The sequence below is a fragment of the Acartia tonsa genome, chromosome 8 (genome assembly GCF_053477335.1).
Source record: "Acartia tonsa isolate MP-2025a chromosome 8, ASM5347733v1, whole genome shotgun sequence".
Taxonomy (NCBI): domain Eukaryota; kingdom Metazoa; phylum Arthropoda; class Copepoda; order Calanoida; family Acartiidae; genus Acartia; species Acartia tonsa.
Window position 1 is genome coordinate 44,109,503 of NC_137267.1, and position 13,441 is coordinate 44,122,943.

Genomic DNA, 13,441 nt, shown 5'->3' on the forward strand with positions numbered 1-13,441 from the left:
TTAGAGTTGTGTTTTGGTTTTATGCTATTTCAGATTTAAGACAGATTTAAGTGGACTTCCCCGTTCCCATCTTAAAGGCCCCTAGATGATTTTAGTGGTGTAGCCGCGACCCCTATTATATAGCACATGTGGTTAGGGTTACTCAATCAAACATTTTTAGTGCTTGTAGAGATAAAAGCTTGTTAAAAATCATTAGATTTAGCATTTACTTTTTTATCCATCCTTTTACAAAAAATCTTGTAAGAAAATACCTACTATATAAAAGTATGGTTTTAATCTTTGAATTTAAATTTGCACTAGGGTTTTGTTAAATCTGTCTAAGCAAAAGAATGGACCCCTGCTTATACTTAAGTTTCATGTAACAGACTACTTTTTGTATTAGTTCGTACTACTTAGGATATTTTTTCACTACATTTTTTGATAAATACATAATAAGATAAGACTCTAGGGGCCTAGGTGTCGCTTCGGGTACTAGACCTCTTCTCCACGCACCTTGAAACATACTCCGCTTATGATTGCAGTGTATAGCGTCCATTCACCCATCAGACAACCAACTCTCTGAGATGCACGACCTTTGTCTGCCTTAGAAGTCCCAACTGTGCATGGTAATGAGTTGCTCCTGTTTTGGGCCAAGGCATTCCCCCCACTCTAACTATTTACGTCGCGCATCTGACATAGTAGCAGTGGGAACCATTTTTAACGTCTTTAGTTATGACGCGGTGTCGGACCGAGATTCGAACCTATCATCTTCCCGACGACGAGCGGATGCGCTAGATGTTGGGCCACGGTCGCGGGTTAATAAATACATAATACTTATCTGTGTTTATGAACTTTTTATTCCAGAAATAATGATTTAACATTTGCCTGAAATATAGGGAAAACATTGTCAACCCTTACAATTGAGTAATCATAATATTCAAAATGGTAGTAAGAGCTCAAATGACTTTATAGTATTTATATGACAGGTAACAAGAATGACTGTGGAGTGATGGCACTAAAAAGGGACAACTGGTACTGGGAGTATTGGGACTGCACTCTGCCAGAAATCCAACACTCCCCTGTTGCTCCTATCTGCCAGAGAGACACCAACACATTCATTACAACCTCCTCATCAGAGCCAACTACAACTCCTTCTTCAACATGCGAGTCTTGCTGGTCAGAATATAAAGAAGTTGCTATAAATATTTTGCAACAACAAATTACTGGCCAAATGCTGTTAATCTTTAAATCTAAATTTGCACTAGGGGTTTATTAAATCTGTATAAGCAAAAGAATGGACCCCTAAGTTTCATGTAACAGACTACTTTTTGTATTAGTTCGTACTAGTTAGGACATTTATTCACTATATTTTGTAATAAATACATAATAATTTCTGGATTGGTGGAGTTTACCAAAGTTGGGCGCCATATCATGGATTGATGGCTCACCAAATGATTATGGAAGTATATATTACCCAAATTCTAACCACAATGCAATGTATGTATTACTATTATGACTATTCAGAATTTGGTACTGCCAATTGTGATGGTAATATCAATATATTATATTTGTGAGAAATACATATAATAAACTCATTAAATGAAATTCCTGTGGTCAATCTTACAATTATTTTTAAAATTTTTGAATCCATTAAGAAAATAGAATAAAGAAATGTATTGTCAAAGCTAGAGCTTACTTATTTTCTTTTAAATTCTAGTTCATATTAAGTAAGGGGGAGGAGGGGGGTTGACACATTTTCGCAAACGATGAGTATAGGATTTGTCTTAGGAGTAAGAGGATTGGTTATTTGGCAAAAAAGTTTCATATTTGTGGATGTAAGTTCCCTATCCAAAAAAATTTGGCCTCCAGGTTCTGGTACTGCAGGCCTCCAGATGGATTCTGGAAAGGTAAAAAAGCTGCTTTATTATTCACCATGTCCATCAGTCCATAATGCATTGGGGAATGAAGTTTTTTAAGCTGCTATTTAAGCTAGACCTCTACTTTATTGTCAACATTTCAATTTTCAATTCATATAACATCCATTGCAGTCAGACTGCTTTGAAGCAGCTTTTTCCCCCGTATATTTGGTGTTTTTACTCCAATTTTAAAATTTTTGGAGGTATGGAGATGCTAATCCCAGGTGACTTACACAATATTATTACATTTGATTTTTACCTGCTTTAACATTAAGCACAGGCGTTATAAAACTATGAGCAAAGCTATTCAAAAATCTACGGGTCGGGCTTGGGCCTAACTAGAGTTATCCACTAAAATATATATTTATCTTAATTAAACATACGTGCACTAAAATTTTGAATAAATTTAAACATTTATTAAAAGCGAAGCTTTTCTATAATTAAGGTCGGTCCGTCCATTCGTCCGGAACTGATAGCTTTTTGTCGTTAATTTAGGCATGTTAGAATTGTCCTATCAATTTCAAACTTTGCATTGGGATTCCTGTAGTAGTTAGGTACGATTTAGAAACTGTATAATCATTACCTGAATGTCCATACGTATATTTTAAACATGCTGTTTTTTTTAACTTTTTTAACAACAAATTTTTATGTGATCAAATTATCCGATTAATCTGATTTTTGGTTCCTGGGACAACAATATGACGAAGACCAAACTAATTTACTTTTGTGTCACTTTTGATTCCTGTGACGTCATAAAATAAGGAAGATGAGAGGAGAAGTGGGAAAGAAAACCCTTAAAAAAGAGACGTCAAAAGTGGTGCAAAAGTATTGCAGTTTGGTCTTCGTTTACAATATTATAAGCGAAGCAACTCTATAATCAAGTCCTAAAAAAGTAAGTATGTTCATAGACATTATGCTGTATCAAGCAGTTTTTCAACTCTTTCGACTCTTATACATTTATATTCTGATTATTCAGTTCTGTCACTATACAAGTGATAATATCCGTTTGTCCTACTGTTTCAATGCTTCGCTTTTTGGACGTTGTCATCCTTGTTTGTATATAAATATAGAAATAATGAAAAATGTAAAAACTTTTCCTTAAGTAGCGTGTCAACAATAAGCTGTTAAATGTAAATACATCATAAACAATATTTAAATTGAAAATAAAATTAGGGAAAATATTATTTCATATGCCAATTAAGAAAGGCTAAAAAAGCGAACTTGTTGACCTATGATAAATAGATTATTCATGCTGAAAGAAGAGTAAATTATAGAGTAAATATAATACAAAGTAGAACGATGTCTGTCTGTTTGTAGCAAAGGATCTCGCTAACCGCTTAATCTATCGGGTTCTCCTTAACAGGGTAGCTTCTCAAAGGTCCCGGGAATATTTATAACTATTTTAGGGGAGGGAACCACCACCCTTTACAGAGAAATCTACAAAAATAAATTAAATAAAAAAAAACGCCGCCCTGCGGTCATTTTTGCGATTAGCTATAAACAACACTATCTGTAGGCGAAAAAAATATTTTTGGTAAATAGCTGAATTTAAAATAGATTGAAAAGAAATAATTTTACGTGTCTCTAGAGGCCTCTAGGGGCGTAGCCGCTAGTATATTATAGAGTAGCTGCGCTGCGCTATTGAAAAAAAGGAAAGCAGATAGACATATTCTACAGTCAATTATAAGTGCAGTAAATTCCAGGGAGGGAGTGTATAACAGCGATGAAATTAATACACAACCCTTTCCACACACAAACAATAACCAGTTTACAAGGAAGAGTTTTATACTAGTGAATTTAAGAGAAAGTTAAATTGATCGTCCATTGTCTCATCCCTGTAATTCTGAGTTACTTCCCTATACACAACATTGTCGTTTGTGTGTTGTGTGTCGGTCAACCTCTCACCTCTTACCTCCCCCCTCCCATCTTACTATTCCCTTAGCAATGTGGCACTCTGTATTCCCCTCTCTTTAGTTGGGGAATGGAGGCAATGAGAGGGGGAAGAAAAGGAGATGGATCGGGGCCTAGTACTTTATGTCTCTTAAGAGAGCATGCCAGCGTAGGCTGTCCTCTTGCTGTCTCTTATACAGTCATATGTGGAGGTTGGGCAGGTGAAAGGAGGGTGGCTTGGTGAACAGCTGACCGACAGAAGGGGGGTGTAAATGAGCGCGGACACATGCTTCCTGCCTCTTTGCTCATTCTATAAGACCGGTTTTTAAAATTCAAGAAAAGAAAGTTATTTTTAATTTAGAATATTGTTTAGATATTTGATTAGCTATCTCAGTTTTTGATTTTATAAATCTAATGAAAGGTCTAAAAAATCAAATTTCAGAAAGTGAAAAATAAAATATTATTTTTATTTAAAAATGAACCAGCACTCGTGATTTTATTTGATCTTGTTACAGTTTTTGCATGATAATTATTGCAGTGATAAAAAGTGGAATGATATTTCATTAAAATTTCTACAAGGCTTTGGACCTGCTATTTAATTTTTCAATAAGACTAAGGTAAGTTTGATAAAATCAAGTTAAGCATACCATCCTTTAATTAATCAAGTGAAGTAGAACGTACCAAAACTGGGTATTGGCATGCTCTGATTAATTTGATCCATTTAATAAAAAGTTCTCAATTACATTTGAATTACAATATTATTTTTATTAACCTTTTAAATAATCTAAAATAATGCATTATTTATTACAAAAAAAAGAAATCTTTCAAAACTATTTTTGTGTAATTAAAAATGTAATTTATTTTTATCTTAATACTTCCATTCGGTAATTAATTTAGCTTGTTCCATTTGATTTTAAAAATCTTTAGAAATGATATGGCAACTTTTAAATATAATCCCAACTGACATACTCATAAAAACATGGAAAGTAAATAAATTCTTAAGCTCAGAAAAAGGTTCCAGGACAAACACAGCAGTCCCAAACGTAGGAGTGGACAAACGCAGGAGTGTTAAAATATTATTTTAATTAAGTATTTCTATACAGATTAGGTTAGTTTAAGATATGAATGTGCAAATTAGCACCATGCAGGTGATAGGCATTCAAAAAACCTAAAAGATGGTCTAAAATGGGTTAGGTTAGGTTAAGTGTCCACTCCGACGTTTGGGACTCCTGCGTTTGTCCTAGGACCCAGAAAAATACTTCTATCTGGTAGAAAAATATATGCCAATCTGGTTATATAGCGCAGCGTATTTTTAATTTACATAATTTAATTCTAGTAGTATGGCTTCGAAACCGTTAAAATCCGTTGGATTAGAACCAGTTCTCAGCCATACTGAAAAAAAAACACGTATCGTAACGTATTACAGACAATTTGCAATGAATATTAAAATAATAATCATAATATTAATACCGATTTTTTTAACACCACGGGAGGCTAAGAAAACTGGTTTAAAATATTTTTTTCGCCGATAGATGGTGTTAGTTGTGTTTTTAGCTAATTGCAAAAATGTCCACAGTGCGGTGTTTTTTATTATTTTTATTTTTATCGATTTCTCTGGGAAGGGTGGTGGTACTTTCCTTCCTAAAAATTTATAAACCTTCCCTGGACCTATGAGAAGCTACCCTGTTAAGGAGAACATGATCCGTTCAGCGGTTAGAGAGATGCTTTGGTACAGACGAACAGACACATAGACAAACACACATCCTGTTACTTTATTATAAGGATAATGTTACATGTATAAACTTAACTAATAGATGGGAGATGTGCAGGTGGCCGCTATGGACCAGGGAGTTGGACTACCCGGAGGATTTGGTCAGATACCTGCCAACTTCACAAGCCAAGATCCAGGTAGATTTAGATTTATTATTCTTGGGTGTACTGTACAGTACATACATAGAAAGACAACAATAATCAATGAATTAAATGAATATTATAAATATTTATATATATAGTCAAATTTCATTGATATGGTTAATTTATAAAAAAAATTCTTCCTAAATGGCAGTTTCCTAAAACATAGGAAGTATGCAGTAATGTGTATTCACACATTGATTTCATACAGGCCATATAATCATTAAAATATTTGCATAACTGTCAATTAAGCAAATATGCAAAAAAAAACATGAAAAAATACTATAATAACTTTTATGTAAAGTAGTAAGGGTTTTTGTCTGAAGCTTAAGATCTCAATAACTTCTGAACCGATTGGGTTCCCTATGTTTGGTAAACTTCGAATAGGTCCTGTGATGGTTTAAAGCTTTTATGTTTTCAGATTTTAGCCTTGGGATAATTTTTATAGTCTCTCTCTATCTTTCTCTCTCTGTCCCTTCTAGTACAGAGCCCCTAGTTACTAGGGGCGTAGCCACTAGTAGAAAATTCTTTACTTAAGGCATTGCTGTTTAACAGAATATCAAAATTACTATTTTGGGATAAATTTTTCATAAATATTTGTTAACTACCAGTCAGAGAAAAAAGCAAAGACAAAAAAATGTGTTTTCTATATTTATTATTTTTCTATATTAAAACTGTTTTAAAACGTAATAGAATGCTTTTTCTTAAGTCTTGCAACTGTAAGTCCTTTTCATTTGTTTTGAAACTAATTCTAATATTTATAGTATATATGGATGTTATGGATGTCATGGATATTATGACAGGGAAAAAAATGTCGTCAATATAGGTTACCTACCATTGAATTCATTTATTGGTCAATTTTTGATGTTAATGAACAGTTTGTTTGTGCAGAGTGTGGAGGCTCAGCCAGCCAGAGGTAAGCAGGATCTAATTTTGATCATATGTTTAGATGTTAATGAACAGTTTGTTTGTGCTCAGTGTGGAGGCCCAGCTAACCATAGGTGTACAGGATCTAATTCTGATCATATGTTTAGATGTTAATGAACAGTTTGTTTGTGCTCAGTGTGGAGGCCCAGCTAACCATAGGTGTACAGGATCTAATTCTGATCATATGTTTAGATGTTAATGAACAGTTTGTTTGTGCTCAGTGTGGAGGACCAGCTAACCATAGGTGTACAGGATCTAATTCTGATCATATGTTTAGAAGTTAATGAACAGTTTGTTTGTGCTCAGTGTGGAGGCCCAGCTAACCAGAGGTGTACAGGATCTAATTCTGATCATATGTTTAGAAGTTAATGAACAGTTTGTTTGTGCTCAGTATGGAGGCCCAGCTAACCAGAGGTGTACAGGATCTAATTCTAATCATATGTTTAGATGTTAATGAACAGTTTGTTTGTGCTCAGTGTGGAGGCCCAGCTAACCATAGGTGTACAGGATCTAATTCTGATCATATGTTTAGATGTTAATGAACAGTTTGTTTGTGCTCAGTGTGGAGGCCCAGCTAACCAGAGGTGTACAGGATCTAATTCTGATCATATGTTTAGATGTTAATGAACAGTTTGTTTGTGCTCAGTGTGGAGGCCCAGCCAACCAGAGGTGTACAGGATGCCATATCACATTCTACTGTTCCAGGTTTGTTTCATTTTAGAATTGTTCTATTGATATAAAACTTCAAATGATGATTCCTATAACAAATAGGAACAATGTGGAAAGTGTAGCAACTATTATTATCGGTATTGGTTGTGTCCTACAGGGTAGCCTTTTAAAAGTCTTAAGGTGGTTATAGGCTATTTTCCTGACCTCCCCTTCCTATGTTTGTACTGAAGGATCTAGCTAACCGCTGAACCGATCGTAGCTTTTCATAGGTCCCGGGAAGGTTTATAACTATTTTGTGGGAGGGTACCCCAGAGAAAGGATAAAAATATGAAAAAGAAAAAAACGCCGCCCTGTGGACATTTTTGTAATTAGCTGAAAATTAACTAACACTATATTAAGTATTTTTGGTAAATAGTTTATTTCAAAATAGATTGAAAAGAAACAATTTTAGGTGTCCCTAGAGGCCTGTAGGGGCGTAGCCGCTGGTAAAGAATATAATATAATAACAATATATAAATTGACTGAATGTAAATTTAATCCTACAGCATGTAATTGTGAAAGAACCTTGAACAATGTGTCAGAAATAAATTGAGCCAGAACTAACTTTATGCACAATTCATCTTTTCGCAAATTTTTACATAACATTCCTTGCAAATTTTACGATTCTTTGCATTTTGTAGAACGTCCAGAAAAGTAATGATAGAAATTTGCTAGAATCTAGCCATACAGGGCTACTATACCAGGAACCCAATAATTTAACCCAACCTGACCTAAAGTAATAAATGAACGAACGAAAAACCAACCTAATCTTTTTTTATTAAAAAAAATAGGGTTTCGGGGTATGAGTTTACCCAAAGGTACTTCTTGTGAAAGCCCCTTTTTTTCATCAAAGATACTAAAAAATAATTTATTAATAATGATTATATTTAGAGAGCATCAGAAACAACACTGGAAAAAGCATAAATCAGCCTGCTGCGCTTACAAGGTAGATATTTGAATCTTAATCCTTATACTAAAGTAACAGGATGTTTGTTTGTCTGTGTGTCTGTGTATCTGTGTGTCTGTACCGAAGGATCTCGCTAACCGCTGAACCGATCGGGTTCTCCTTAACAGGGTAGATTCTCATAGGTCCTAGGAAGGTTTATAACTATTTTGGGGGAGGGTACCACCAACCTCCCAAGAGAAATCACAATAAAATCGAAAAAAAAATTGAAATATTCCTGCCGCATAGTATCGCTAGCTTATGAATGTCTCTACGCAGCGCCACTACGCTACATGGATTTAACAGCTGATTGACCATAGACAAATTATTTCTCAAATTAAATATTTAAAATAAAAAAAAACATTTAAATGCCACTAGAGGCCTCTAGGGGCGTAGCTGCTAGTCTATAACATAAAGTAGTAAGGATTTTGTTTAAAGCTTAAGATAGCATTAACTACTGAACCAATTGGATTTTTTCTTTTGGGTAAGCTTCAAGTGGGTCCTGTGATGGTTTTTAGGATATTTCATATTAAGATTTCCATTATTAAGTCGTAGGATGATTTGAAGTACCATCAAGACAACTTTTCCTTTAGTTAATAGCGGATACGGCTTTAGTTTCTCGGTATTCGAAGGGGTAAAGGATAAAGAAGGACAGCCAAATAGCCTATAACCATCCCAAGCCCTTTATGAAGCTTTCCTAAAATGGAGAACGTAATCGGTTATATAGTTACCGAAATCTAAAGCTACAGACAATATACATATTGAAATATACAATACTAGCGGTTGAGCCCCTAGCAACTGAGACCAAATGTGAAGTTTTCCTAATATGTAGAACTCAATCGGCTCTATAGCTTACTACTCTGTACTATATAAAATAGGATATAAGAAAAGGTTGCAAATAAAAAAGTTGTGTGTAGTACCTATTCTTTTTTTTAATCAACATTCAAAATAAACTTATTTAGATTAATTCATGTGTATTTTTAGAAAATTTTATTGCATCTAAATTATTTGAGCCGCATCGTTGAAATTTTATTTGCATATCAAATGCAGTTCTTTGGTCAAGGTAACATAAAGTTGAAATTTATTCGCGGATTTTTCGAGGGGTCAGTATAATATATATAAGGCTTTTATAAAAATTGAAAATACTAAAATTTCTTAAATATATTAAGGAAATAAAAAAAATCTCCTTATCTGTCCAAACACCCGGAGTATTAGTTTAAGTAACACCCAACTAACAAACAACTCTTTGATTGCACGACCATTGTCTGGAAGTACTAACTGTGCATGAGTTGCGCCTGTTTTTGGCCAAGGCAATTCCCCCTACTCTGTCTATTAATTTCACGCATCTGTCATAGCCGCAGTTTGCGCCATTTTTATCGGCTTTAGTTAAGACGTGGTGTTGAGCCGGGATTTGAACTCATCACCTACCCGACGACAAGCGGATGCGCTACGTGTTAGACAAAGGATCAATAAAATCTCTCATTGACTCAAAATTTTAATACATTTACTCTAAAAGTCACAAAAATTCTAAAGTTTGACGTTTGGATAAGTTGAATAAATGCAAGATTAGATTTAAATATAAAGTTACATTCTCGAATATATAATTAGAAATGAATGACCTCTTTCTAATTCAATTTAGAATGTGAAACAGATATTTGTTTCAATTCAAATGCAAATTGCAGAATACAATATACTTAAAGTATTTTAAACTAAAGAAAAAAAGTAATTTAAAAAAAATATTCACCTCAAGAATATTTTCTAATGTGTTATCCTTATAATAAAGTAACATGATCTGTGTTTGTATGTTTGTAGCAAAAGATATTGTTAACTGCTTAACCGATATGGTCGTCCTTTACAGTGTAGATTCTCATAACTATTTTTGGGGAGGGTACCACCACCCTCCCAAGAAAGAAAAATGGAACGCAATTATCGGTCATTTCGTTCATCTAGTCGGAAGGGAGAGGATGGGGTAACTGGGTTGAATGAAGGGGGGGGGGGTAACGTTATTTTAGCCAGCTGCCAGTTACTCAGAGTACGTGAAAATCTGGTGCTACATCCGAGTAATAATAAATCCATTACTGTTAAGGTGTTTGTATCGAGTGAAATAGGAAGATACCTGGTGGCTACCCGAGACTTGAAACCTGTCAATATATCCATGTATGTAATACATCCATTACTGTTCAGGTGTGTGTATCCAGTGAGATAGGAAGATACCTGGTAGCCACCAGAGACTTGAAACCTGTCAATATATCCATGTATATAATATATCCATATATTTAGGTGTGTGTATCCAGTGAAATAGGAAGATACTTGGTAGCCACCTGAGACTTGAAACCTGTCAATATATCCATGTATATAATAATTCCATTACTGTGTAGGTGTGTGTATCCAGTGAGATAGGAAGATACCTGGTAGCCACCAGAGACTTGAAACCTGTCAATATATCCATGTATATCTTATATGTATTTGTTTAGGTGTGTGTATCCAGTGAGATAGGAAGATACCTTGTAGCCACCAGAGACTTGAAACCTGGAGAAATGATTGTCTCAGAAACTCCTCTAGGTAAGAATAGTTGTTTGTAGTATTATAGACAGCTTTCCATGGATATTAAAATGAAAATTAATTTTGAGATATTTTTAACTAGTACTAAAGACCTGATATTCTAATTGTAGCAATAGTTCTTTATAGGATTAGGTCTTTTGTAATTAAGTCTCTTTGTAATTTAGGTCTTTTGTAGGATTAGGTCTTATGTAAGATTATGTCTTTTGTGGGATTAGATCTTTTGTAGGATTAGGTCTTTTGTAGGATTAGGCCTTTTGTAGGATTAGGTCTCTTGTAGGATTGGGTCTTTTGTAAGATTAGGTCTTTTGTAATTAAGTCTCTTTGTAATTTAGGTCGTTTGTAAGATTTGGCCTTTTGTAATTAAGTCTCTTGGAATTTATGTCTTTTGTAGGATTAGATCTTTTGTAGGATTGGGTCTTTTGTAGGATTAGGTCTTTTGTAGGATTAGGCCTTTTGTAGGATTAGGTCTCTTATAGGATTAGGTCTTTTGTAAGATTAGGTCTTTTGTAATTAAGTCTCTTTGTAATTTAGGTCGTTTGTAGGATTTGGCCTTTTGTAATTAAGTCTCTTGGAATTTATGTCTTTTGTAGGATTAGATCTTTTGTAGGATTTTGTCTTTTGTAGGATTAGGTCTTTTGTAGGATTTTGTCTTTTGTAGGATTAGGTCTTTTGTAGAATTAGGTCTTTTGTTGGATTAGGCAATTTGAAGGATTAGGTCTTTTGTAGGATTAGGTCTTTTGTTGGATTAGGCAATTTGAAGGATTAGGTCTTTTGTAGTGTTAGTTCTTTTAACTTAGGTCTTTTATAGCAACACCACTCCAAATAAACGTAAAATTACGTAAGTAGAAGGAATAAATTGAATAATTCTGTTTAGTTATGGGTCCCCAAGCCGTAACAATTCCACTGTGTTTGGCCTGCTATAAACCTTCTGATGGAAAATACAGTTGTCCCAAGGTACGTAACAATTCCACTGTGTTTGGCCTGCTATAAACCTTCTGATGGAAAATATAGCTGTCCTAAGGTACGTAATAATTCCACTGTGTTTGGCCTGCTATAAACCATCTTATAGAAAATACAGCAGAATTTTAATTTAAATGTATACCTAATCGAAATTGTATGTAAGTTTGTTGCAAAGTTACGAAAATACAGAATATTTATTAAAGACATTTGTGCACTTGATTATTAGATGAAATATTAAATCTTGTTGTCAATGAAATATTACTCAATGAAATTTTATTTCCTGATTAACCGAGTATTAATATAAGTAGACAAATATGAATTTAACAGTTTGATTAGATATGATAAAAACAGAACCTAGATTTTAATAAACAGTCATAAATAACACATAGATATTATATAAAAATTACAGCAAATTTACAAAACAAGAATGGGAGTAATATACAATAACAAGAAAAGAAGTGATTCTGATCTATAGTTGATATACAAATCATTCAAAAATAGGAATATACAATATACATATACTAGCGGCTGCGCCCCTAGCATATAGGGACTCTATATTCAAAGGAAAACCATAACGGTCTAGTGGTTAGCGAGTTAACTCGCTACAGACAAAAAACATTACTTTATATAATATGATTTTATTACCTGCAGCGGCTATGCCTCGAGCGGTTTCTAGAAGAAGGGGAGTCGATCCTCTCCAACTTTCAATTTTAATTTTAAAAATTATGGGGAGAGGGGTTATTTTTTTAGGGGTGATTTCTCTATGGGGGGTTGGTAGCTTATCCCTCCTCCAACATAATTTTAAACCTTTCCAGGACCCATGAGAAGCTACACTGTTAAGATCTTAAGCTTCAGACATACAGACATACTGTTACTTTTATATACAGATTATGAGACTTGAAATTGAATAAGAACAACCAGATAGGTTAGAGTAGTAGCTGCCATAGAGGTGAGAGTTTCTCTGTCAAGATTAAAGAATCCACAGGCAGTGAAGGGGAAACAGGATTCAGCTTGTTTAACAGCTATTTGCATCTCCAGTATGTCTGAGATATTGCCTGAATATCGATATATTATTACACAGATGTTGCACCAGATTTTCATGTACTCTGTACGATACCCCCTTTACACCATTCCCTTTTACTGGATTAGCAAACTGACCAATGCATTGGGTCCATATCCAATATCTATTAATATTGCAATATTGGGGGCCAAGGTTTTCCCCCTATTTTAATCAATTATGTTGTGCACCTGACAAAGCACCAGTAGGACCTATCATTAATTTATCGACCATTGTCTTATCCTTTCAGATCCCTGAAAATTATACCTGTCATGACAGAATCCCTTTGGGCTCTTGTCATAAAATCATTGGCTTGCTCATAACATTCTTCAAGACTGTTGATCAAACTTACTGTATAAACTGTGTTTCCAGTCATGAACAGCAACCCAGAAACATTTTCTATAATTGTAAAAAGTATAAACACATTCAAAGTGATGAATAGTTGTAAAATAAAGAATAGAAGTATGCATGGTATAGACAAGGCTTTGTCAACTTTTTTAGCAAAGGTTGCCAGCTCATTTACATCATCAGCTGTCAGATATTTGTTGTTGTTCAGCATTCTTATTTTTTCTTTCATTACAGCACTAC

General features: G+C 34.2%; 1 protein-coding gene across 4 annotated transcripts in view; it reads left to right on the top strand.

Moving 5' to 3' along the window:
• The first annotated feature begins 4,182 nt into the window (after window positions 1–4,182).
• Window positions 4,183–13,441, top strand: part of LOC145327050 (SET domain-containing protein SmydA-8-like) — a 51,687-nt gene continuing 42,428 nt past the window's right edge. For 2 of the 4 annotated variants that reach the window (XR_013882042.1, XM_080170565.1), the window contains exons 1-6: window positions 4,183–4,402; window positions 5,600–5,693; window positions 7,241–7,328; window positions 8,223–8,277; window positions 10,749–10,836; window positions 11,711–11,790. Coding sequence is in view for 3 of the 4 variants with exons in the window: in XM_080170565.1 (XP_080026691.1) it covers window positions 5,600–5,693; window positions 7,241–7,328; window positions 8,223–8,277; window positions 10,749–10,836; window positions 11,711–11,790 (405 nt within the window). In the remaining variant the exon portion in view is untranslated. Of the gene's footprint in view, window positions 4,403–5,599; window positions 5,694–6,815; window positions 6,868–7,155; window positions 7,208–7,240; window positions 7,329–8,222; window positions 8,278–10,748; window positions 10,837–11,710; window positions 11,791–13,441 lie in introns of all 4 variants that reach the window. The other 2 variants (XM_080170567.1, XM_080170566.1) reach the window with 2 other exon arrangements.